Below are 27,381 nucleotides of genomic sequence, written 5' to 3' on the forward strand. Positions count from 1 at the left end.
ATCACCGGGATCACTGTGGCATCACAGGGATCACTACGGCGTCACTGGGATCATTCCTGCATCATCGGGATTACTACGGAGTCATCGGGATCACTACAGCATCACCGGGATCACTGCAGCATCACAGGGATCACTACGGCGTCACAAGGATCACTACGGTGTCACCGGGATCACTACGGCATTACCAGGATCACTACAGAGTCATCGGGATGACTACGGAGTCACAGAGATCACTATGGCGTCCCTGGGATCACTACGGAGTCATCGGGATCACTATGGCTTCACCGGGATCACTACGGCGTCACAGGGATCACTACGGCGTCACAGGGATCACTACGGCGTCATCGGGATCACTACAGAGTCATCGGGATCACTGCGGCATCACAGGGATCACTACGGTGTCACTGGGATCATTCCTGCATCATCGGGATTACTACGGAGTCATCGGGATCACTACAGCATCACCGGGATCACTGCGGCATCACAGGGATCACTACGGCGTCACAAGGATCACTACGGCATTACCAGGATCACTACGGCGTCCCCGGGATCACTACAGAGTCACAGGGATCACTATAGCGTCATCGGAATCACTACGGAGTCATCGGGATTACTGTTCAGTCACAGGGATCACTATGGAGTCACAGGGATCACTACGGAGTCACGGGGATCACTACGGCGTCCCCGGGATCACTACAGAGTCACAGGGATCACTATAGCGTCATCGGAATCACTACGGAGTCATCGGGATTACTGTTCAGTCACAGGGATCACTATGGAGTCACAGGGATCACTACGGAGTCACGGGGATCACTACGGCGTCATCGGGATCACTACAGCGTCACCAGGATCACTACGGAGTCACGGGGATCACTACAGCATTATAAGACTTCCTGCAGAACAATAGGGGGATTACGGCGCCGCAGGTTCCTGATATTATCACATGTATCACTGTGGCCTGCAGGGATCACTCCATCCTTCTGGATGAGCTTAGAGTGGAGAACTACAACTCCCAGCATGCCTCACATGTCACACAGATCAGATCACCGTCATCTCAGGTGTCCAGTGTCTCCGACTACCAGCCACAAGCAGCTCCAGAGCACACTGGGACTTGTACTTCCCCGCCATTAGAGGAGCCATAATCCGTATGTAGTGAACTATAACCGGACAGCGCCCCCCTCCTCCCGGTGCTCCCGCCCTCCTCCTCCTCCCGGTGTCCGCTCTCCTCCCGGTGCTCCCCCTCCTCCGGTGCTCCCCCTCCTCCCGGTGTCCGCTCTCCTCCCGGTGCTCCCGTCCTTCTCCTCCTCCCGGTGTCCGCTCTCCTCCCGGTGCCCCCCTCCCGGTGTCCGCTCTCCTCCCGGTGCCCCCCTCCCGGTGTCCGCTCTCCTCCCGGTGTCCCCCTCCTCTCACCTCAGTCATGATGCTGCTGGATTTTCGTGCGAGTCTTCTGCGCGTCTCTCTGTATCCAGGCAACCGGCCGTGCGCATGCGTAGAAGGGAGAAGCAGGAAGGCAGTCACGTGACGACATACTACCATGTGACCAGCTGTTGGGCAGCAGAGCGCGCTGAGACCGGCAGAGGGCGCCGCCCGCTGTGCATCCCGGGAGCGCTGTATACGGAGGGTGTGTATATACGTATCTCGCTGTGTATAACGCGCGGGGCCTCCGCCGTCCGCCAATCATTATATACAATGATGAGATTATTCATGTCATGAGAAAAAGCCCCTCCCCCTTGTTGAAACGTCTCCATTGTGAGGCTCCTCCCCTGAGCATCGTGTAGAGCGCTCCAATCACCGACTGCTGCTCGGCGGGGGCTGCCCGGGTCCATGCGTCTTGGTGGGTGACAGTTTCCATGGCAATGAGTCTGTTAGAGGGGACACGACCTTCATTTCCATTATTAATGGCAGCACAGAGGTTAACACCTTCATGCCCGGGCAATTTTCACTCTTTGCGCTGAATTCTGAGCTGTGTATAGCCCCGCCCACACCACTGATTGGCCGCTTTCTGTGTACACTGTGCATAGGCAGAAAGCAGCCAATCACTGTTGTTTGCTGCCAGGGAGTCCAACCCCGCTGTCAAAAAGAAAGAAAACTCTTTTTTTTTAATAACTTTTTTCCTTTTTCCCTTTTGCAGCTTATAATGAGCAGCAGGTTTATAATCCGCCGGTGGCCTCGTCTCCGCTCACGTGATCCCTTTATCCCGGCTCAGAGGAGGATTGTGCGGCCATTAACCCCGCAGTGCCAGGTGCCACCACGTCTCAGGTAACGTCCCTCCACTCACATTCCTTATTCTTCACCGCGCGCAGCAATTAGACCCCAGAGAAGACTGGGGCGCAGGGACCTGGCCAGGAAATAGTTAAAATCTTTCCCCTGGAGACAGGGCCGGACTGGGACTAAAATTCAGCCCTGGCATTTGAAGTTACACAGGCCCACTTGTCACATGGTGACTGTATAATATCTTTGTACACTTGTAGGCAGGGCCGGTTTTAGGCAAAGTGGGGCCCTAGGCAAAGTTTAAAATGGGTCCCCAAATGCTAACATATTGCACATCACACAGAAGCCTTTCTGTTGTATTTACGTGCGCTGAGTTCAGGCCGCTAAACGAGTTTGATCGACAATACTGAAGTTGTTCAACGCTTGTTTCCCGGCCTCTTTCCACCAGCTGAGGAATAATGATGAGACAGAACGATCACTAATAGATCACCATACAGTATCATGTTTTCAGCAGCACATCTACAGTTTACACTGGCAATGTGCTGCTGACAACAAGGCTTTTTGTTCCAGCAAAAACAATCCGAATATGCAGCATTTTACTTGTTTAGTAAAATACACCCCATAGTCCTCCATATATTATAATGTGCTCCATAGTCCTCCATATAGTATAATACACTCCCTATAGTCCTCCATATATTAAAATACACTGCTCAGTCCTCCACATAGTATAATACACTCCTCATAGTCCTCCATATAGCATAATACAATCCTCATAGTCCTCCATATAGCATAATACAATCCTCATAGTGCTCCATATAGTATAATGCACCGCCACAGTCATCCATGTAGTACAATTCACTTCCCATAGTATAATGCACCCCATAGTTCTTCATATAGTATAACGTATTCCCCATAGTCCTCGATACAGTATAATGCAGCCCACATATAGTATAATGCAGCCACCCCAGAGTATAATGCAGCCACCCCAGAGTATAATGCAGCCACCCCAGAGTATAATGCAGCCACCCCACAGAGTATAATGCAGCCACCCCAGAGTATGTAACCCCCATAGAATATAATACAGCCCACCTCCCCATAATATATAATGTAGCCCCCCCATAGAATATAATGCAGCCCCCCATAGTATATAACGCAGCCTCCCCCATAGAATATAATATACCCCCACAATAGCATATAACACAGCCACATAGTACATAACATGGCCTCCCCCATAGAATATAATATACTCCCCATAGTATATAGCAAAGCCCGCATATTATATAGCACAAACCGCATAGTATACAGCACAGCCTGCATACTATAGCACAGCTCGCGTAGTAGATAACACAGCCCACACAGCAGTATTCAGCACAGACCACACAGTAGTATACAGCACAGACCACGCAGTAGTATACAGCACAGCCCACAGAGTAATATATACCAAAATAAATACTAATCTTGCGGATATACTCATTTATGGTAAAGTCCCTTATACAGGACGTGCCCATTGCACTCCAATAGGGAAAGGGGGAGGGGCAAAACTCCCAAATTGACATGTATTAATAAATTAGAAAGAGCATAATGCCCCAGAACAAACAAAAAAACACATAATCAAATAATATATAATTTTAGATTTTATTAGTGTACTACAAAAAAGTTAAAAACACAGTATTATGAGGATATGGTGTATGACACCTGTGTCCACCAACAACGGACTGCACATATATATAAATATAAGGGTACAATCATGGAGCCAAATAGTATACAAAAATGCAAATGCCGGACAGTTTTTATGCAAAAGCAAACTCAATATGTAAGGTAACCGGGGGGGGTTTTTTCGGATCAAAGGTCAGTGACCAGAGTCCTTAATAAAGGGAAGGTGCCATACGATATAACCCTCACCCTATTGCAGCTGCCCGAAAGTAGAGTAACAGCATGATAAAACAATGTGCCCCTGATTGAACTCACCCATGTGTGCAAAGTCCTATGTGCGGTGTCCACAGGAAGAGCCCCGACGCACGTTTCGCGATATGTCGCTTCTTCGGGAGGCTGTATATGTGTGGCGCAATGAGAGGTGTTTTTATATCATTATGCCAGCTGCTGCTGGTTATCGCTAATAAATGCGGCGCATGCGGACAGACAAATTCGGCAAAGAACCACGCTCCTTCCGGCCATCCTAGCGGCGCCCAGAAAGGGGAAATATCCCCGTGACGTCAAATAGTCTGGGCGTCGCTATTGAAGGATGCCGTCCGGGGGCGTGGCATCGCCAAGGGTCAATCGCGCATGCGCACCGCTAGCGGCCATTTTGGAAAAGGGAAGAGGTGCTGGCAAACCGGGGATGTGAGTAAGTATAGCTGTATATTTCCCTGGATCGCACTACCATGCGTGGTTTAATTAAAAGGCAGTCTGAAAGGCAGTCATTAACCATTCAACAGGATAATACATGACTAGTGAAGTGCAGCACTACATGATCTATTTGGCACAACCCCAATCAATGCATCATAAACATATATCTCCTGTCATGCAGATATTTGGGAAAGTGACGAATGCTGCCATTCCTCCTTCTGATTAATAATCCACGAAGTCTCCCATTGAAGCACATGTCCTCTTCCAGATCAAGATAGTTAGAGGTGGCATTACCAGCAAATAAATGTGAAAAATATAGATAAAAGCTGAAACCAAGAAAAAGGACAACAAAAAGAATAGTAATTAAAAACACACATTTAAAATAAATGAAACAGAGGACAATTAGTGATATTACACATTGTACATCTATAAGAATGGGACGAAAGATAATTTCTCGTTGAGGCCGTTTGGGGTCATAGTCCCCAGCTGTACTATCCAACGGCACTCAACTTGTGCTAACGTACGTTTAAGGTCTCCGCCCCTATTACGCCACTTGTGGGTGTGATTTAATTTATGTAGGCCTCACATCTCGGGAGCTTCGTGTCAGGGTCCGAGAACATGTCAGGGATATAATGGCAGCTGAGGACGCGGAGGATGTCTCGGAACTTCGAACTATTCCGAGACATTTCAAAATCTTTCATGAGTGTAACCCCGATACATTTAAGGTGCGGGGTATTGATAAAGTCCACCTAGGCAATAGGGGCGGAGACCTTAAACGTACGTTAGCACAAGTTGAGTGCCGTTGGATAGTACAGCTGGGGACTATGACCCCAAACGGCCTCAACGAGAAATTATCTTTCGTCCCATTCTTATAGATGTACAATGTGTAATATCACTAATTGTCCTCTGTTTCATTTATTTTAAATGTGTGTTTTTAATTACTATTCTTTTTGTTGTCCTTTTTCTTGGTTTCAGCTTTTATCTATATTTTTCACATTTATTTGCTGGTAATGCCACCTCTAACTATCTTGATCTGGAAGAGGACATGTGCTTCAATGGGAGACTTCGTGGATTATTAATCAGAAGGAGGAATGGCAGCATTCGTCACTTTCCCAAATATCTGCATGACAGGAGATATATGTTTATGATGCATTGATTGGGGTTGTGCCAAATAGATCATGTAGTGCTGCACTTCACTAGTCATGTATTATCCTGTTGAATGGTTAATGACTGCCTTTCAGACTGCCTTTTAATTAAACCACGCATGGTAGTGCGATCCAGGGAAATATACAGCTATACTTACTCACATCCCCGGTTTGCCAGCACCTCTTCCCTTTTCCAAAATGGCCGCTAGCGGTGCGCATGCGCGATTGACCCTTGGCGATGCCACGCCCCCGGACGGCATCCTTCAATAGCGACGCCCAGACTATTTGACGTCACGGGGATATTTCCCCTTTCTGGGCGCCGCTAGGATGGCCGGAAGGAGCGTGGTTCTTTGCCGAATTTGTCTGTCCGCATGCGCCGCATTTATTAGCGATAACCAGCAGCAGCTGGCATAATGATATAAAAACACCTCTCATTGCGCCACACATATACAGCCTCCCGAAGAAGCGACATATCGCGAAACGTGCGTCGGGGCTCTTCCTGTGGACACCGCACATAGGACTTTGCACACATGGGTGAGTTCAATCAGGGGCACATTGTTTTATCATGCTGTTACTCTACTTTCGGGCAGCTGCAATAGGGTGAGGGTTATATCGTATGGCACCTTCCCTTTATTAAGGACTCTGGTCACTGACCTTTGATCCGAAAAAACCCCCCCCGGTTACCTTACATATTGAGTTTGCTTTTGCATAAAAACTGTCCGGCATTTGCATTTTTGTATACTATTTGGCTCCATGATTGTACCCTTATATTTATATATATGTGCAGTCCGTTGTTGGTGGACACAGGTGTCATACACCATATCCTCATAATACTGTGTTTTTAACTTTTTTGTAGTACACTAATAAAATCTAAAATTATATATTATTTGATTATGTGTTTTTTTGTTTGTTCTGGGGCATTATGCTCTTTCTAATTTATTAATACAGAGTAATATATACAGCACAGCCCACAAAGTAATATATACAGCACAGCCCACAAAGTAATATATACAGCACAGCCCACAGAGCACTATATACAGCACAGCCCACAGAGAACTATATACAGCACAGCCCACAGAGAACTATATAAAGCACAGCCCAGAGTACTATATACAGCACAGCCCAGAGAGTACTATATACAGCACAGCCCACAGAGTACTATATACAGCACAGCCCACAGAGTACTATATACAGCACAGCCCACAGAGTACTATATACAGCACAGCCCACAGAGTACTATATACAGCACAGCCCACAGAGTACTATATACAGCACAGCCCACAGAGTACTATATACAGCACAGCCCACAGAGTACTATATACAGCACAGCCCACAGAGTACTATATACAGCACAGCCCACAGAGTACTATATACAGCACAGCCCACAGAGTACTATATACAGCACAGCCCACAGAGTACTATATACAGCACAGCCCACAGAGTACTATATACAGCACAGCCCACAGAGTACTATATACAGCACAGCCCACAGAGAACTATATACAGCCCACAGTAGTATACAGCACAGAGCACAGCCCACAGAGAACTATATATAGCACAGAGCACACAGTAGTATACAGCACAGAGCACAGCCCACAGAGAGCTATATACAGCACAGAGCACAGCCCACAGAGAACTATATACAGCCCACAGTAGCATACAGCACAGAGAACAGCCCACAGATAACTATATACAGCCCACAGTAGTATACAGCACAGAGCACAGCCCACAGAGAACTATATACAGCCCACAGCAGTATACAGCACAGAGCACAGCCCACAGAGAACTATATACAGCCCACAGCAGTATACAGCACAGAGCACAGCCCACAGAGAACTATATATAGCACAGAGCACACAGTAGTATACAGCACAGAGCACAGCCCACAGAGAACTATATACAGCCCACAGCAGTATACAGCACAGAGCACAGCCCACAGAGAACTATATACAGCCCACAGCAGTATACAGCACAGAGCACAGCCCACAGAGAACTATATACAGCCCACATCTCTTCTCTTCCTCCCCTCACCTCCTCCGAGAATGGCCCCACAGTCCAGAAAAAAAAAAACTCTCCTCACCTCTCCTCGTGCCCAGCGTTGCTTCCTGGTTCCTGCTCCTGTCTCGGTGGCTGCAGTCTGCCCGGGACACAGCAGGTGCGCGATGATATGACGTCATCGCGCACCCGCAGTGTCAGAGGCAGAGCGGGGAATGATGGGAGAGGAGCGTCTGTAGACGCTCTCTCCTCCATCATTGCATTCAACTGTACCGGCGTCTATACGCCGGTATAGTTGAATGCGACGGCGGGGGCGGCGGATTGAGCGGCCCACCACTGGCACCGGCCCTTCTGGCATTTGCCAGAAGTGCCCTATGGCCAGTCCGGCCCTGCCTGGAGACTTTACTCATTGAACTTTTTACACGCAGCCGTCCCCGGAGCTGTCTGGGAGTGAGAGCGTTAAAATCCGAACTTCCCCTTTAAATTTCATAAATTTAAAGGGGATGTCTTCTCCGTGAGATGAGTGGGCTCGTAGCCCTTAGTGACCCGAACGCCTCCCTTTAGATCACAGGTTGGCATCTTTCCTTCCAGCAGCTCAGGAGTTACCTCCTCTCGCAGGTGTCAGCCACTTGCTGGGTTCTTATGAGTCAGCAGTGAGTCACTGGGGAGGACTGGTGCGCTCGCCTTTGTCACCAGCCCGTTGTGTTACCAAGGACTGGAAAGTTTGTGCCCCCCGTTTTTTTGAAACTGCAACAATGAAAGGAGGAAAAATGGGAAATTTGGAGGATTTAAAGGGATATTCTGTATTTTTGCTTGAGATAAGTCAATCAGAATATGTCATCCATGTATGAATAGGACATACAGTGGATATAAAAAGTCTACACACCCCTTTTACAATGCTAAGAAGAATCATTTCCCCCCCTAATGTTTCCCATAATCATCACAAATCCATTGAGAAACTGAAATCATTTAGAGGGTAGAAATAAAAATGTCAACACTAAAATAATGTGGTTGCATAAGTGTTAGCACCCTCTTCTAATCAGGGCTGCGGTTGTGCTCAGAATCAGCCGATCACGTCCCCCCATGTTACATAGTAGTCAGCGCTCGGCCGCCGTCATTTACAGCGATTCTGATTAACCCCAGAGAAAGTTTCTAGGTGGATTTTCCTGACATTTTCTTTTCTGTAAACAGCTGACAACACAGCAGAGGATCTCACTGTGGAAAGTTGTCAGTCGGGAGAATGTGCAAAACAATGTCTATGTGATTAGATCTGTTATGGACGCTGGCTGATATTTGGCACAACAGTGAAGAAGTGATGAAAAGACAAGACGGTATTTGGTGCTGTAGGCGACAAAGAGGCCGATGGCAACATTAAAGGAGCTGCAGGAATTCCTTGCAGAATCTGGTTGCGTCCTGCATGTGATAACAATCTCCCGTTTTCTTCCTGGAGTTGGGGGTCAAGACAGAAGCCTTTTCTTACAAAAAAAAATCCATCCTTGACTATTTTTTGCCAGAATCTTACATTGGCCAAAATCATGTGGGGAAACGTGTTCTGTTGAGTTCGAGGGGGGAACTTTTTGGTCAAAATAATGTGCAAAACCGACACCGGTCATGCCCAGATGATCACCCTCCCCACAGTGCGGCATGGGGGAGGCAGCATTGTGCATTCCCAGAAGATCACCATCGCCACAGTGAAACATGATGGGAGCAGCATTGGGCATCCCCAGAAAATCATCATCCCCACAGTGAAGCATGAAAGGAGCAGCATTGTGCATCCCCAAAGATCACCATCTCCACAGTGAGGAATGGTGGGGCAGCATTATGCATCCCCAAAAGATCACCATCCCCACAGTGAGGTAAGGTGGGGCAGCATTATGCATCCCCAAAAGATCACCATCCCCACAGTGAGGCATAGTGGGGGCAGCATTGTGCATTCCCAGAAGATCACCATCTCCACAGTGAGGTATGGTGGGGGCAGCATTGTACATCCCCAGATGATCACCATCCCCACGGTGGGGGCAGCATTGTGCATCCCCAGAAGATCACCATCCCCACAGTGAGGTATGGTGGGGGGCAGCATTGTGCATCCCAAGAAGATCACATCTCCACAGTGAGGTATGGTGGGGGGCAGCATTGTGCATCCCAAGAAGATCACATCTCCACAGTAAGGTATGGTGGGGCAGCATTATGCATCCCCAAAAGATCACCATCCCCACAGTGAGGTATGGTGGGGCAGCATTATGTATCCCAAAAAGATCACCATCCCCACATCGAGGCATAGTGGGGGCAGCATTGTGCATTCCCAGAAGATCCCCATCCCCACAGTGAGGCATCGATCGTGGGGGCAGCTTTGTGCATCCCCAGAAGATCACCATCCCCCACAGTGAGGTATGGTGGAGGCAGCGTTGTGCATCCCCAGAAGATCACCATCCCCACAGTAAGTCATAGTGGGGGCAGCATTGTACATCCCCAGAAGATCACCATCCCCACAGTGAGGCATGGTTAGGGCTGCATTGTGCTTTGGGGCTGTTGTTCAGAAGCTGGAACGGAGGCTTTAGTCAAGGTGGAGGGAGTTCTGGACAGAGCAAATATCAGACAATTCTGCAACAAAACCTTCCGGCCTCTGCTAAAAAGCTGAAGATGAGGAGGAACTTTATCATTTAGCACGATAATGACCCCAAGTGACCTCCAAGTTTCCAAAAGAACGGCTTCTCCAGATGAAGATGGAAGTTCTGGAATGGCCCAGACCTGAATCCAAGGGGCAACCTGTGGGGACCTGAAGAGGGCGCTGTACACAGGGGATGCCCCCGAAATCTCACAGAGGAGGAGCCAGCAAAGACCACCAAATCTACATGTGCTGCGCTGAGAGACCCCGACCCAAAAAGACTGAACACTTCCAGAAACTCGCAGGGGGCTGCAACAAAGTATTAGATAAGGGTGTGCAGATTTCTGCAATCACAGTATTTTACTTCTTTAGTTTTCCTTTTCCACTCACAAAGATTGCAGGTTGTTTCTGAATGGATTTGTGCAGATTAAGGCGACGATAAAGGGGGAAAAGTTCTGATATTCTTCCTCTTTGAAAGATTGTTGTTTTTTTTACATCAGAAAAACCTGGCATTTTACCAGGGGTGTGTAGACTTTTTATATCCACTGCATAGCCCATGTAGATGGCTGGAAAAATATGTAACAGATGTAAGTTATGGGGATCTGTGCGTGATGCAGTTATGGGGGATCTGTGGGTGACGCACTGTTATGGGGATCTGTGGATGACGCACTGTTATGGGAGATCTGTGGGTGAGGCACTTTTATGGGGGATCTGTGGATGACGCACTGTTAAGGGGAAGCTGTGGCTGACGCACTGTTATGGGGGATCTGTGGGTGACGCAGTTATGGGGGTCTGTGGATGACGCACTGTTATGGGGGATCTGTGGATGACGCTCTGTTATGGGGGATCTGTGGGTGACGCTCTGTTATGGGGGATCTGTGGATGATGCACTGTTATGGGGGATCTGTGGGTGATGCACTGTTATGGGGGATCTGTGGATGATGCACTGTTATGGGGGATGTGTGGATGATGCACTGTTATGGAGGATCTGTGGATGATGCACTGTTATGGAGGATCTGTGGATGATGCACTGTTATGGGGGATGTGTGGATGATGCACTGTTATGGAGGATCTGTGGATGATGCACTGTTATGGGGGATCTGTGGGTGACGCACTGTTATGGGGGATCTGTGGATGATGCACTGTTATGGAGGATCTGTGGATGATGCACTGTTATGGGGGATCTGTGGATGATGCACTGTTATGGGGGATCTGTGGATGATGCACTGTTATGGGGGATGTGTGGATGATGCACTGTTATGTAGGATCTGTGGATGATGCACTGTTATGGAGGATCTGTGGGTGACGCACTGTTATGGGGGATGTGTGGATGATGCACTGTTATGGGGGATCTGTGGGTGACGCACTGTTATGGGGATCTGTGGATGATGCTCTGTTATGGGGATCTGTGGATGATGCACTGTTATGGGGGATCTGTGGATGACACACTGTTATGGGGATCTGTGGGTGATGCACTGTCATGGGGGATCTGTGGATTACGCACTGTTGTGGGGGATCTGTGGATGATGCACTGTTATGGGGGATCTGTGGATGATGCACTGTTATGGGGGATCTGTGGATGACACACTGTTATGGGGGATCTGTGGGTGACGCACTGTTATGGGGGATCTGTGGGTGACGCACTGTTATGGGGGATCTGTGGGTGATGCACTGTCATGGGGGATCTGTGGATTACGCACTGTTGTGGGGGATCTGTGGGTGATGCACTGTTATGGGGGATCTGTGGATGACACACTTATGGGGGATCTGTGGGTGATGCACTGTCATGGGGGATCTGTGGATTACGCACTTTTATGGGGATCTGTGGATGAATCACTGTTATGGGGATCTGTGGCGCTTTGAATATGGGGATAAAAAAACAATTGAAATTGCAAAAAAAAAAAAAAAGAAAATGTCTGGCAGGAAGGAGTTCAAGGTCCGATGTTGAGGACCCCTGTACAATCTTTGTGCTCAGTTGCAGTTCCACAGTGTGACACTAGATGGCAGGGTATCCTCCTCTCTCTTGCGCACTGGTTGCTGATTGGTCGCCTTTTCCTCTTTTCTTTCTTCTGCGTTTATTTATGAAGTTTTTCACATTTTTTGTTACTTTTCTTCTCTCTGATTTTTCCTTTTATTGACCCCAGTTACTTCTGCAGATTAATCCCTCACTTGCCGCCATGATTCCCCCGATCGCCGTCCTCTTCGCCTCGGGCGCGGCCGTGATTAATATTTGCCGGTGGTCACTACCGTGTGGAGTTTCCTGAGCACAAAAATAGCCGAGAAAGGGCAAATATTGTTATTATTCGTGACCCTGAGGCTCTAGAGACAGGAAGACGGGAGGAAACGAGGGAGGCAACCGTGTCACCCGGAGTGATAAGAGGGGCCGCGCCGAAGTTCATGGAGGAAGAGGATGGTCCTGGTCTGTGTCCAGAGGTCACTGCAAAGACCCCACAGCCCCTACAGTATTATGTGTGCACGGTGTGGCCCTATTATCATGTGTGCACGGTGTGGCCCTATTATTGCGTGTGCACGGTATGGCCGTATTATGTGTGCACGGTATGGCCCTATTATCACGTGTGCACGGTATGGCCCTATTATCATGTGTGCACGGTATGGCCATATTATCACGTGTGCACGGTATGGCCCTATTATCATGTGTGCACGGTGTGGCCATATTATCACATGTGCACGGTATGGCCCTATTATCTTGTGTGCACGGTGTGGCCCTATTATCTTGTGTGCACGGTATGGCCCTATTATCTTGTGTGCACGGTATGGCCCTATTATCATGTGTGCACGGTACGGCCCTATTATTGCGTGTGCAAGGTGTGGCCCTATTATCACGTGTGCACGGTATGGCCCTATTATCATGTGTGCACGGTATGGCCTTATTATCATGTGTGCACGGTATGGCCCTATTATCACGTGTGCATGGTATGGCCCTATTATCCTGTGTGCACGGTGTGGCCCTATTATCATGTGTGCACGGTATGGCCCTATTATCACGTGTGCACGGTATGGCCATATTATCTTGTGTGCACGGTAATGCCCTATTATCACGTGTGCATGGTATGGCCCTATTATCCTGTGTGCACGGTGTGGCCCTATTATCATGTGTGCACGGTATGGCCCTATTATCACGTGTGCACGGTATGGCCATATTATCTTGTGTGCAAGGTGTGGCCCTATTATCTTGTGTGCACGGGATGGCCCTATTATCACGTGTGCACGGGATGGCCCTATTATCACGTGTGCACGGTATGGCCCTATTATCATGTGTGCACGGTATGGCCGTATTATCATGTGTGCACGGTATGGCCCTATTATCACGTGTGCACGGTATGGCCGTATTATCTTGTGTGTACGGTATGGCCCTATTATCGCGTGTGTACGGTATGGCCGTATTATCATGTGTGCACGGTGTGGCCCTATTATCATGTGTGCACGGTGTGGCCCTATTATCGTGTGCACGGTATGGCCCTATTCTCACGTGTGCACGGTATGGCCCTATTATCTTGTGTGCACGGTATGGCCCTATTATTACGTGTGTACAGTATGGCCCTATTATCGCGTGTGCTTGGTATGGCTGTATTATATGTATAGCACTATTATGTGTGTATGGTGTGGCACTATAATGTGTGCACAGTGTAGCACTATTATCATGTGTGCACAATATGGCCATATTATCATGTGTGCACGGTATAGCAGTATTATGTGTATACGGTATGGCACTATTACGTGTCCATGGTATAGCAGTATTTTTGTGTGTCCACGGTATAGCAGTATTGTGTCCACAGTATGGCATTAATTTTATGTGTGCACGGTTTGGCACTATTATTAGGTGTTCATAGTACGGTTCTCCAATGTGTGCAATGTATGGTTCTGTTATATATACAATGTGCTGTTATGTGCACTGTATGGCAGTATTCTGTAAGCTGTTTGCACTATTAACATGTGCACTGTGCGGTACTCCTCTGCGCAGTGTGTGGCACTATTCTATAAGCACTGACTGATTCTATTATATGGGCATATGATAATGTGGGTACAGTGCGGCACAATTATGAAGCACCGTATGACACTATTATACAGGAACTGCAGAAGATTCATGAGTTCATGGAATGGCTCTATTATGTATGGAGAGATTAAAACCAGTGGTGGATCCCTCTGCTCCGCCACTTGTCGTTGGGCGCTGTATGGCAGCATTATGTGTGCACACTAATGCAGTATGGTGTGCTGTTGTTATGTGCTCACTTCATAGCTCTGCTATATAGACACTTTATGACCCTGTTATATGGGCACTGTGGGAATTTGATGTGCTCGCCACATTGTAGTATTATATTAGCACTGTAAATAGCACCGTAAAAAGTATCTATTGTTCTGAAGTACTGAACATGCTCCTATGTGGGCACTGTGTGACAGTATTATGTGAGCGCACTGTGTGACAGTATTATGTGAGCGCACTGTGTGACAGTATTATGAGCGCACTGTGTGACAGTATTATGTGAGCGCACTGTATGACAGTGTTATGAGTGCACTGTATGACAGTATTATATGAGCGCACTGTATGACAGTATTATGAGCGCACTGTGTGACAGTATTATGTGAGCGCACTGTATGACAGTGTTATGAGTGCACTGTATGACATTATCATGTGAGCGCACTGTATGACAGTATTATGTGAGTGCACTGTCTGACAGCGTTATGTGAGCGCACTGTATGACAGTATTATGTGAGCGCACTGTGTGACAGTATTATGTGAGCGCACTGTATGACAGTGTTATGAGTGCACTGTATGACAGTATTATATGAGCGCACTGTATAACAGTATTATGAGCGCACTGTTTGACAGTATTATGTGAGCGCACTGTATGACAGTGTTATGAGTGCACTGTATGACATTATCATGTGAGCGCACTGTATGACAGTATTATGTGAGTGCACTGTCTGACAGCGTTATGTGAGCGCACTGTATGACAGTATTATGTGAGTGCACTGTGTGATGCTGCTGTGTGGGCACTGTACAGCCCTATGTTATAGACATTTAATGGCAGTGTTATCATGGCACTATGTAGCTGGGTTTAGTTTAAACAGCGTATGGCGGTATTATTTAGCACTGGATGGGGCTGTGACTCCATTATTGAGGCAGTAATATTACATTTTCCATCCTTGTTATATTACAGATGAGGCTGTGTCCTCCCTCCTCCAGGTGGCGCTGTCCATATGAAATATTGTAAAGCCATATGAATACAACAGCGCCACCTGGAGGAGGTTAGTACAAGAAGCAATATAACCGGCACCACCTAAAGGAAGAGTAGGGTACTGCAAGTAAAAAAAAGAGTAGTTTGAAGCCTGGACCGGATCATCGGGGAAATGGAGAGGAGATGATCCAATGCAGTGGGCAGAATATATGTATGTATACATGAATGTCTGCGTTTAGGGGGGGCGCGGCCGCAGATGTCTATATAAGCCGGTGGCATCGCTGGTACATGAGCCGCATTCCTGACGTGTCTGTGATAACTGAACATTCCATAATGCAGATACGCGACCTCCGTCCTGACCGCTGGGGGGGGGGGGGGGCACATATTTATACAATCCGCCTTCCTGTACAGAGACATGGATATACACAGACGGTTCCTGTATACACGCCGTGCGCGCAGGAATCGGTCACATGTGCGGCGTTTAACCATTTCAGTGCCTTCTCATCATCCAGTGACCACCTAATACACAGCACACAGCGCTCTTTAACCCCTTCATCTCTGGGCAGTTTTTCTAGTTTTGCGCTTTATTTTATTTTTTTTTTCCTCCCCTTCTTTAAGAGCTGGAACTTTTTTATTTTCCGTTCATTTTACCCTATAACGTACCGGAAAATGGAATAAAAAAACAAATCCACATGCGGCGACATAAACGCACTTCAGCCAGCATTGGGCGGCGTTATAAAGTTTTGTAGATTTTAATAAAAAATAAAAAAAATTATATATTTTTTTTTACTTTATTTTTCAGTTTCCCCTGAGGAATTGAACCTGCGATCTCTTGTGCTGTATATACTGCCCCAATACGGTACTGCAGTATATAGCAAAAAATATATTCTCCTATGAAGTGTCTATAGGACGGCCAAGATGGCAGAGACGAGCCTTCGGCACCCCGCGATTGGGTCATGGCGGCATCAGTAACCGGTCAGTGATGATCAGTGGCATCTAAATAGTTAAACAGTTGTGATCGTGGCTCAGAAGCAGGTGTCAGCCCCTGCGCTTGCTCCATACCCCACCTCTTTCTTCCTGCGTAGGGAATGGAGATGTCGGAGTTTTACTTAAGATTGTCATCAGATCAATGGTGGGCTCCCCCCCGATCAGCTGATTGAGGGGCCGCAGTGCTCCGGAACTGACACAGCGCCGCACATTGTGCAGTGGCCATGACTGGTACTGCGGCTCCCTCTCTCATAGGAATGAATGGGAGACGGCTGCTGTACCAAACATGGCCACTACACAGTGTAGGATACAATTGTAGCAAACCCTCAGCTGTGAGTAAATCAGCATGATTTTCATTGACAGCAAGCAGAGATCTTAAAATTTCTATTAAGTTGAAACTCGACATTAGAAAGGACCAGACCTTTTCTTACACTTGACCCATATCATAGCCGTTTATTAGAAGCTATATAGGTAAAGCGCCATGGAATAAATGGTGCTATAATAAATAATAATAATAAGATATGTTATAGTGACTCCCGAACTGCTGCCTGCGGGACTCTGACTACAGGCTGAGAGAGGAAGCTAGAACTGGAGTCACCGACCATGCGCAAATGTAATCAAAGGCGTGCTGTGTCTTTAAATCTGGGGCACAGTGTTGGCTCGTTAACCCTTCCTCTCCCAGCAGTGCAGAATTCCCATCATTGGGCAGAGCAGACAAAGCCGCGGTCTGTCCGGACACATAACACAGATGTGGACATTAGCGCTCTGCATTTAAGGTGGCGCCGGGGAGACGGTCACCGCTGCTCTACAACATGGCCGTGCGCGGCTTAGAAGGGCGGCATAGCGCCGTGTGTGGCACCGTACACCCGACCTCGCTCTTTCCAGTCGTTATTATTTGTTCCGTTGCTTTTTTTCCTAAAACTAGCGACATCCGCAACAATGTTGCAATTAACGATTGTTCTCTAATTTACTCTCTAGGTTCCAGTTCTCGTTATAGAAGTCCTCCGGGCACTGAAGGGTTAACCCTTAAGGCCGCAGTCCGCCCATTTCTAGGACTTAAGGAGCTTTGATGCCTGAACCTCCCCGCTCCACCTTAAGAGTGCAAAAAAAAAAAGTTGAGCAAGTTGTTTTTTTTTTTCTTCTTCTTGTTCTATGTGTCAGTGATGACATTCAGGAAATAGCGAGACAGAAACAAGAAGGAGAAGCACAAGACCAGAAGGGAACCCGGAGACTGAGGGGCCACAGCCTCCCCGAGGGCCCGGACCCCCGAGATTAAAGATGGACTAAGCTAGGATCCAGGAGAGAAGTAAGTTTCCAAGCGTCCAGCTTCATCTTATTAACTTTGCTAAAAATAACTGTTGAGGAAGCGGGAATATGAGCAGGCAAGACATCTTATGTTAAAGGGGCAGTCGCAAAAAATGTAATGGAAAATGCACAAAATACACGGAGGGAACGTGGTGATGTTGGACGTCATTTATTCTAAACATCCCTAAAGGGGGAAATTTCCATCAAGGCAGCCATTGATGACGAGCCCTGTATAATGCAGGGGTTAAAGTTCACAGACATACGGACTGCATAGACTATAGCACCGATGCCGCCACCTGCAGCCGCTATTCGGGGCATCACATGAATAATGCACAAGGCAGAACGTGGCCCCCCCCCGTGCGCGGATTAGTAGCGTGAGATGCCCACGCTGAGGCCTCATGCTCTTCCTGTCGTTACATGGCAGGTGATACCGTTTCCTCCCTCATGTGTTTTCCCCATTGATGAGCTTCTGAATGTAATGTAGAGGTGTTTATATCATTCGGTATTGCTCCCTGTTATCAGCCAAAGGCTCCCTCCAATGCATCTTCCCAGGGGTGGACACCAAAAAAAGAGGGGTAATGTGCGGCAATATCCAGCGGCCAATGTCAGGGTGAAAATTTTACAACCAGTCACTGCTGTGACTCCATAACTAGTTACACTTACATCAGCCCCTGTGACATCACAGCCCGAGTATAAGCCCCTGTGACATCACAGCCCGAGTATAAGCCCCTGTGACATCACAGCCCGAGTATAAGCCCCTGTGACATCACAGCCCGAGTATAAGCCCCTGTGACATCACAGCCCGAGTATAAGCCCCTGTGACATCACAGCCCGAGTATAAGCCCCTGTGACATCACAGCCCGAGTGTAATCCCCTGTGACATCACAGCCCGAGTGTAATCCCCTGTGACATCACAGCCCGAGTATGAGCCCCTGTGACATCACAGCCCGAGTATGAGCCCCTGTGACATCACAGCCCGAGTATAAGCCCCTGTGACATCACAGCCCGAGTATAAGCCCCTGTGACATCACAGCCCGAGTATAAGCCCCTGTGACATCACAGCCCGAGTGTAATCCCCTGTGACATCACAGCCCGAGTGTAATCCCCTGTGACATCACAGCCCGAGTGTAATCCCCTGTGACATCACAGCCCGAGTATGAGCCCCTGTGACATCACAGCCCGAGTATGAGCCCCTGTGACATCACAGCCCGAGTATAAGCTCCTGACATCACAGCCCGAGTATAAGCCCCTGTGACATCACAGCTTGAGTATAAGCCCGACATCACAGCTTGAGTATAAGCCCCTGTGACATCACAGCCCGAGTATAAGCCCCTGTGACATCACAGCCCGAGTATAAGCCCCTGTGACATCACAGCCCGAGTATAAGCCCCTATGACATCACAGCCCGAGTATAAGCCCCTGTGACATCACAGCCCGAGTATAAGCCCCTGTGACATCACAGCCCGAGTATAAGCCCCTGTGACATCACAGCCCGAGTATAAGCCCCTGTGACATCACAGCCCGAGTATAAGCCCCTGTGACATCACAGCCCGAGTATAAGCCCCTGTGACATCACAGCCCGAGTGTAATCCCCTGTGACATCACAGCCCGAGTGTAATCCCCTGTGACATCACAGCCCGAGTATGAGCCCCTGTGACATCACAGCCCGAGTATGAGCCCCTGTGACATCACAGCCCGAGTATAAGCCCCTGTGACATCACAGCCCGAGTATAAGCCCCTGTGACATCACAGCCCGAGTGTAATCCCCTGTGACATCACAGCCCGAGTGTAATCCCCTGTGATATCACAGCCCGAGTGTAATCCCCTGTGACATCACAGCCCGAGTATGAGCCCCTGTGACATCACAGCCCGAGTATGAGCCCCTGTGACATCACAGCCCGAGTATAAGCCCCTGTGACATCACAGCCCGAGTATAAGCTCCTGACATCACAGCCCGAGTATAAGCCCCTGTGACATCACAGCTTGAGTATAAGCCCCTGACATCACAGCTTGAGTATAAGCCCCTGTGACATCACAGCCCGAGTATAAGCCCCTGTGACATCACAGCCCGAGTATGAGCCCCTGTGACATCACAGCCCGAGTATAAGCCCCTGTGACATCACAGCCCGAGTATAAGCTCCTGACATCACAGCCCGAGTATAAGCCCCTGTGACATCACAGCTTGAGTATAAGCCCCTGACATCACAGCCCGAGTATAAGCCCCTGTGACATCACAGCCCGAGTATAAGCCCCTGTGACATCACAGCCCGAGTATAAGCCCCTGTGACATCACAGCCCGAGTATAAGCCCCTATGACATCACAGCCCGAGTATAAGCCCCTGTGACATCACAGCCCGAGTACAAGCCCCTGTGACATCACAGCCCGAGTATAAGCCCCTGACATCACAGCCTGAGTATAAGCCCCTGTGACATCACAGCCTGAGTATAAGCCCCTGTGACATCACAGCCCGAGTATAAGCCCCTGTGACATCACAGCCCGAGTATAAGCCCCTGTTCTTTTACGCCATATGTGATGTCACAGCTCACATGAATGAAGCACAATGATGTCACACAAGGTCACTCGGACACGAGCAGCAGAGGGAAGGGCAGGGTGACGGCAGGCGTCGGCCATAGACACATCTCTGCTGACAGTCTGTGAATGGAAACATTTCTGGCTACACTGGAGGAATGAGATCCCCATTTGTTACAATGTATCAGTGCAGAGAATTCTCTGTGAGCTAAACACAGCACCAGCTCCGGTCTGTGCCCGGACTCCGCACTGATTGCTGGCACCTAAACTGACACATTGTGACAAACTACACACAACTGGTACTTCGCCTTTAAGGTTACTGTTCCTTTAAGAGTGGAGGTTCTTTGAGGTCAGTATTTGTATCATATGAATGAGACCTCACACTGATTTCCCGTGTCCTGCACTGTGGATTATCTCAGGAAGGAAGGAAAGTGAGGAGCGTAAGTAATGAGGCTGCCGGACGGAGGAGAGGGTCTGCCGGCCAGAGAAATGACTTTTAGGGGATGTCACAGTGATGGTCCTGTGTGACCAGAAGAAGTCCCACCCTCGGGACCCCCAGGATCGGCAGAGCACGGGGCAGCGGCACTCGGGGGAGCACCATGTGGGACTGTGCTGGTACCGCAGCTCCTCCATGTTCGGTCCCAGCCACATGAATCGACCGAGCTGCAGCACCAGGCCCAGGCGCACTCACTGACCTCACTGTGCCGTTAGCTCATGCAATGGAAAACCCCTCTAAATATCACAGAATCATAGAATGGTAGAGTTGGAAGGGACCTCCTGGGTCATCTGGTCCAACCCCCTGCTCAATGCAGGAGTCACTAAATCATCCCAGACAGCTGTCTGTCCAGGTCATTGGACAGCGTTACCCCACTGCTCTGTCCATCAGTCATGTCCAATAGGCCCGGGCCACACTGAGACTTGTAGTGCTACTGATCTAAAGTACATTGCATTGTATGCGGTCTGTCCATCCGTGTGGTGCCAACTTGGGACCCTTTAAGTCTTTACAGGACCTTTCTACATCTGTTTATCATTACTTTTTAAGCACTTTATACCCGTCCTCCACCAGCTCAACCCCCAGGTTACACCCGTCCTCCACCAGCTCGACCCCCAGGTTACACCCGTCCTCCACCAGCTCAACCCCCAGGTTACACCCGTCCTTCACCAGCTCGACCCCCAGGTTACACCCGTCCTCCACCAGCTCGACCCCCAGGTTACACCCGTCCTCCACCAGCTCGACCCCCAGGTTACACCCGTCCTCCACCAGCTCGACCCCCAGGTTATACCCGTCCTCCACCTGCTCGACCCCCAGTTATACCCGTCCTCCACCTGCTCGACCCCCAGTTACACCCATCCTCCACCTGCTCGACCCCCAGTTATACCCGTCCTCCACCTGCTCGACCCCCAGGTTACACCCGTCCTCCACCAGCTCGACCCCCAGGTTACACCCGTCCTCCACCAGCTCGACCCCCAGGTTACACCCGTCCTCCACCAGCTCGACCCCCAGGTTACACCCGTCCTCCACCAGCTCGACCCCCAGGTTATACCCGTCCTCCACCTGCTCGACCCCCAGTTATACCCGTCCTCCACCTGCTCGACCCCCAGTTATACTCGTCCTCCACCTGCTCCACCCCCAGTTACACCCATCCTCCACCTGCTCGACCCCCAGTTATACCCGTCCTCCACCTGCTCGACCCCAGTTATACTCGTCCTCCACCTGCTCCACCCCCAGTTACACCCATCCTCCACCTGCTCGACCCCCAGTTATACCCGTCCTCCACCTGCTCGACCCCCCGTTATACCCGTCTTCCACCTGCTCGACCCCCAGTTACAAACGTCCTCCACCTGCTCGACCCCCAGTTACACTCGTCGTCCACCTGCTCGACCCCCAGTTTTACCCGTCCTCCACCTGCTCGACCCCCAGTTACAAACGTCCTTCACCTGCTCGACCCCCAGTTATACTCGTCCTCCACCTGCTCCACCCCCAGGTTATACCCATCCTCCACGTGCTCGACCCTCAGGTTACACTCGTCCTCCACCTGCTCGACCCCCCAGGTTACACCTGTCCTCCACCTGCCTCACAACGGCTTCCAAAAGGCTGCATACAATTAAATGGGAATCCATCACCAGACTTTTGCTGAGAGCAGCATGATGTAGGGGTAGAGACCCTTATTCCAGTGATGTGTCACTTACTGGGTTGTTTACTGTAGTTTTGATAAAATCCCTGTTTCCTCTGCTGCAGATCTAGCAGTTCTCTGAATGCTGAGCTCTGCATAATCCCGCCCACACCGCTGATTGGCAGTTTTCCGCGTATGCGCATTATAAACAGAAATCTGCCAATTAGTGGTGGGGGTGAGATTGGACTGTGATTTTATCAAAACCGCAGCAAGCAGCCCAGTAAGTGACACATTGCTGGAATCAGGGTCTCTGCCCCTACATCATGATGCTGTCAGATTAGGTGGCAAAAAAACTGCTGACGTATTCCCTTTAAGGCCAATTCATAATCACACAATACATCAGGCTTTTCATATAAATCCCTTAAAAAAGGTTTCAGAAGTGACGTCTGCCACCTAAATAGAAGGATGCTGACAGAGGATAAATGTGATGTCAGTTTGTCTGTGCACGGCCTCCATTGTGCAGAGCCTCCATAATTCATGGCCCCAATAGTGCATAAATGACTCCAGAACGCTGATCTCAGGATTGACTATATCCGCATGGTTTCCTGTTTACTGATTTTTCAGTTCCTCTGTGCAGTAAATCACCTATTGGTGAAACCATCAGCAAGCTGCGGATAACGATCTGTGTCGGTGCAGTGCTGCGGATAACGATCTGTGTCGGTGCAGTGCTGCTGATAACGATCTGTGTCGGTGCAGTGCTGCGGATAACGATCTGTGTCGGTGCAGTGCTGCTGATAACGATCTGTGTCGGTGCAGTGCTGCTGATAACGATCTGTGTCGGTGCAGTGCTGCGGATAATGATCTGTGTCGGTGCAGCGCTGCTGATAACGATCTGTGTCGGTGCAGTGCTGCTGATAACGATCTGTGTCGGTGCAGTGCTGCTGATAACGATCTGTGTCGGTGCAGTGCTGCTGATAACGATCTGTGTCGGTGCAGTGCTGCGGATAACGATCTGTGTCGGTGCAGTGCTGCTGATAACGATCTGTGTCGGTGCAGTGCTGCTGATAACGATCTGTGTCGGTGCAGTGCTGCGGATAACGATCTGTGTCGGTGCTGCGTGTACCAGTATCTGATTGGCTCCTCGGTAACCCTGCAGTCTGTGCAGTCCCGCCATTATCTAGACTGAGATTAGTAACTGTGGGAATTTGCCTTACAAGAATCCAAAATAAAACCAGCCATCAGCACACACCCTGCTTCCTGATGGTTTCCATGTAACAACAGTTCTTTTTTGCATATTGAGAAAACTGAAAACTAATTCTCGCCAGTAGACTGGTTAATGGAGATCTACCCAGAGATCTCGGAGGCGGAGGTGCGGCGGATCTCCACGGGGTGAATAGTGAAGCCGGCTGTCCTGTAGTTTCATCATCACAGATATTTCTGGCTACTGTGCAGTGATGTACGGCTGTGACAGCCATGGCCGACCTCCCTTCCTGTCTGTGAGTTACATAGGAGTTCTGAGAAAGGAAAGCTGCAGTGTAAAGCATGAAGGATGGCCAGTGCCAGTGTAAAGCATGAAGGATGGCCAGTGCCAGTGTAAAGCATGAAGGATGGCCAGTGCCAGTGTAAAGCATGAAGGATGGCCAGTGCCAGTGTAAAGCATGAAGGATGGCCAGTGCCCGTGTAAAGCATGAAAGGATGGCCAGTGCCCGTGTAAAGCATGAAGGATGGCCAGTGCCAGTGTAAAGCATGAAGGATGGCCAGTGCCAGTGTAAAGCATGAAGGATGGCCAGTGCCAGTGTAAAGCATGAAGGATGGCCAGTGCCAGTGTAAAGCATGAAGGATGGCCAGTGCCAGTGTAAAGCATGAAGGATGGCCAGTGCCAGTGTAAAGCATGAAGGATGGCCAGTGCCAGTGTAAAGCATGAAGGATGGCCAGTGCCAGTGTAAAGCATGAAGGATGGCCAGTGCCAGTGTAAAGCATGAAGGATGGCCAGTGCCAGTGTAAAGCTAAAACTAATAGAGCAGAGCTGCAGTGTAAAGCATGTGGAAGAGCCACTGCTGCAGTATGAGCATATGATGAAACAGGAGCTGATCAGACTCCAGTAGATAATTCATGTGCGCTGGACGCATTCATCATAGCTGGCTGTTAATGGAGTCATTGTACTAAAGAACAGCTGCAGTATAAAGCATGGAGAGGAGAAGAGCGTCAGTCTGACCCTTTAGGGAACAAGGAGATGAGTGTCCGACTCTGAGACTATGATCACTGTGATATCCAGACTCCAATACACAATCCTCCAAGCCGGAGCCACTGCACTAAGTTATGTGAACAGCGCTGCAGTGTAAAGTATGGGGAAGAGACAGAGCAACAGCCTTTTTAGAGGCTCCAGATAGAAAACAAGATGCAGTCTATGGTCCTAGTTCTACATTTTTAGAGAGAAGAGTTACAGTGTAAAGCATGGGGGAGAGAAAGCCACAGTTTCACCCTATGAGGAGGCAGGGGGAGTATTTCACACTTGTGCTAAAATGCATAATGCGACTAAGCTAAGCTCAGCAGTCAGAGCTGCGATCCAATGGAGCAGAGCTACAGTGTAAAGCATGGGGAATAGAATAGGCAGCAGCAGTACACTGAGAGGACACAATAATGCTACAGCAGGCGATGCAGCTAATCTGGACTCACTGGTCAGAGCTGTGACCTATTGGAGAAGAGCTGCAGGTTAAATCATGGAGGGTATTGATGGAGCCGCTGCTTGAGCCCCCTCCTATCAGATCATGGAGGGTATCGATGGAGCCGATGCTTGAGCCCCCTCCTATCAGATCATGGAGGGTATCGATGGAGCCGATGCTTGAGCCCCCTCCTATCAGATCATGGAGGGTATCGATGGAGCCGCTGCTTGAGCCTCCTCCTATCAGATCATGGAGGGTATCGATGGAGCCGATGCTTGAGCCCCCTCCTATCAGATCATGGAGGGTATCGATGGAGCCGATGCTTGAGCCCCGTCCTATCAGATCATGGAGGGTATCGATGGAGCCGCTGCTTGAGCCTCCTCCTATCAGATCATGGAGGGTATCGATGGAGCCGATGCTTGAGCCCCCTCCTATCAGATCATGGAGGATATTGATGGAGCCGATGCTTGAGCCCCCTCCTATCAGATCATGGAGGGTATCGATGGAGCCGATGCTTGAGCCCCCTCCTATCAGATCATGGAGGGTATCGATGGAGCCGATGCTTGAGCCCCCTCCTATCAGATCATGGAGGGTATCGATGGAGCCGCTGCTTGAGCCTCCTCCTATCAGATCATGGAGGGTATCGATGGAGCCGATGCTTGAGCCCCCTCCTATCAGATCATGGAGGGTATCGATGGAACCGCTGCTTGAGCCCCCTCCTATCAGATCATGGAGGGTATCGATGGAGCCGCTGCTTGAGCCCCCTCCTATCAGATCATGGAGGGTATCGATGGAACCGCTGCTTGAGCCCCCTCCTATCAGATCATGGAGGGTATCGATGGAACCGCTGCTTGAGCCCCCTCCTATCAGATCATGGAGGGTATCGATGGAGCCGATGCTTGAGCCCCCTCCTATCAGATCATGGAGGGTATCGATGGAGCTGATGCTTGAGCCCCCTCCTATCAGATCGTGATTTTAGTTGTCCTCTTACCAAAATTGATAAAGCAGCCAGGCTTCATTCACAGATCTGAGCAGCGTCCTAGTGGAGCAGAGCTGCAGTGAAAAGTATGGGGTGGGGAGGGGGGTAAGTGCTGCCTCCTGAGACACAGCATGGTATTTACGCTGCCTCAGATTTCAAGACCGTGCAGCTAAACTGAAGGCGCTGCTCATAGCTGTGAACTAATAGAGCAGCGCTGCAGTGTAAAGCATGGTGGAGAAGGAGGTCACATGGCCACCAGAGGGAATACATGGAGTAGTACATTCTAGTGATAGGGAAAGTCAAAGCGTCAGGTGAGAATGGGTTAATGTAGCTGCCAGCTGTAAAGATGGCAGACCATTGTGCGTGTCTCTGGGTGGAGGTGACGGGGGCCGCACCCTAATAATTACACCGTGTGCCGAGACTCAGACCCGAATATTTAATGTGTTATTCTGCGGAGAGGAAAGAGGAGCGGAGGTGAAATCAGACACCGCGACCATCAGGTAACGTCTCGTCTCATTTCCTAGCAGCGGGAGGGTCTCGGGGTGCGGACCCCCGCAGCAGACCAGCCAGGTCCCTGTATGGCGTGTGATTGGCGGCAGATCGGAGACGTGCCCACGTTGTCCTTGTATCATGTGACTCATGAGCCACGTCGGTGCCACATTCGTGCAGTTCATCCAGTCTTGTGTGAATGACGTCTGTAATCGACTTCAGCTCTTCTCTCCAGGATCTCTGCATTGCTGGATCTGTGTAAGCCCCGAGTCCTTCCACAGCTGCATTGCTGGATCTGTGTGAGCCCGGACTCCTTGCACAGCTGCATTGCTGGATCTGTGTGAGCCCCGAGTCCTTCCACAGCTGCATTGCTGGATCTGTGTGAGCCCGGACTCCTTGCACAGCTGCATTGCTGGATCTGTGTGAGCCCCGAGTCCTTCCACAGCTGCATTGCTGGATCTGTGTGAGCCCCGAGTCCTTCCACAACTGCATTGCTGGATCTGTGTGAGCCCCGAGTCCTTCCACAGCTGCATTGCTGGATCTGTGTGAGCCCGGACTCCTTGCGCAGCTGCATTGCTGGATCTGTGAGCCCCGAGTCCTTCCACAACTGCATTGCTGGATCTGTGTGAGCCCCGAGTCCTTCCACAGCTGCATTGCTGGATCTGTGTGAGCCCGGACTCCTTGCGCAGCTGCATTGCTGGATCTGTGGGAGCCCGGACTCCTTGCACAGCTGCATTGCTGGATCTGTGATCCCGGACTCCTTGTACAGCTGCATTGCTGGATCTGTGTGAGCCCGGACTCCTTGCACAGCTGC

General features: G+C 49.6%; 2 protein-coding genes across 6 annotated transcripts in view; one reads left to right on the plus strand and one right to left on the minus strand.

Moving 5' to 3' along the window:
- Window positions 1–1,650, minus strand: part of CFAP58 (cilia and flagella associated protein 58) — a 79,666-nt gene extending 78,016 nt beyond the window's left edge. The window contains exon 1 of the mRNA XM_077258075.1: window positions 1,411–1,650. Within this exon, the coding sequence (XP_077114190.1) occupies window positions 1,411–1,536 (126 nt within the window). The 5' untranslated portion in view covers window positions 1,537–1,650. The remainder of the gene's footprint in view (window positions 1–1,410) is intronic.
- ITPRIP (inositol 1,4,5-trisphosphate receptor interacting protein) overlaps window positions 1,504–27,381 on the plus strand; it is a 32,046-nt gene continuing 6,168 nt past the window's right edge. Inside the window, exons 1-4 of one of the 5 annotated variants that reach the window (XM_077258080.1) lie at window positions 1,527–1,621; window positions 2,132–2,259; window positions 16,303–16,475; window positions 17,649–17,793. Coding sequence is in view for 1 of the 5 variants with exons in the window: in XM_077258076.1 (XP_077114191.1) it covers window positions 2,138–2,259 (122 nt within the window). In the remaining 4 variants the exon portion in view is untranslated. Of the gene's footprint in view, window positions 1,622–1,656; window positions 1,835–2,131; window positions 2,260–16,302; window positions 16,476–17,648; window positions 17,794–26,521; window positions 26,579–27,381 lie in introns of those variants that run through there. The other 4 variants (XM_077258079.1, XM_077258077.1, XM_077258076.1 and 1 more) reach the window with 4 other exon arrangements.

The sequence above is a fragment of the Ranitomeya variabilis genome, chromosome 4, assembly GCF_051348905.1.
Source record: "Ranitomeya variabilis isolate aRanVar5 chromosome 4, aRanVar5.hap1, whole genome shotgun sequence".
Taxonomy (NCBI): domain Eukaryota; kingdom Metazoa; phylum Chordata; class Amphibia; order Anura; family Dendrobatidae; genus Ranitomeya; species Ranitomeya variabilis.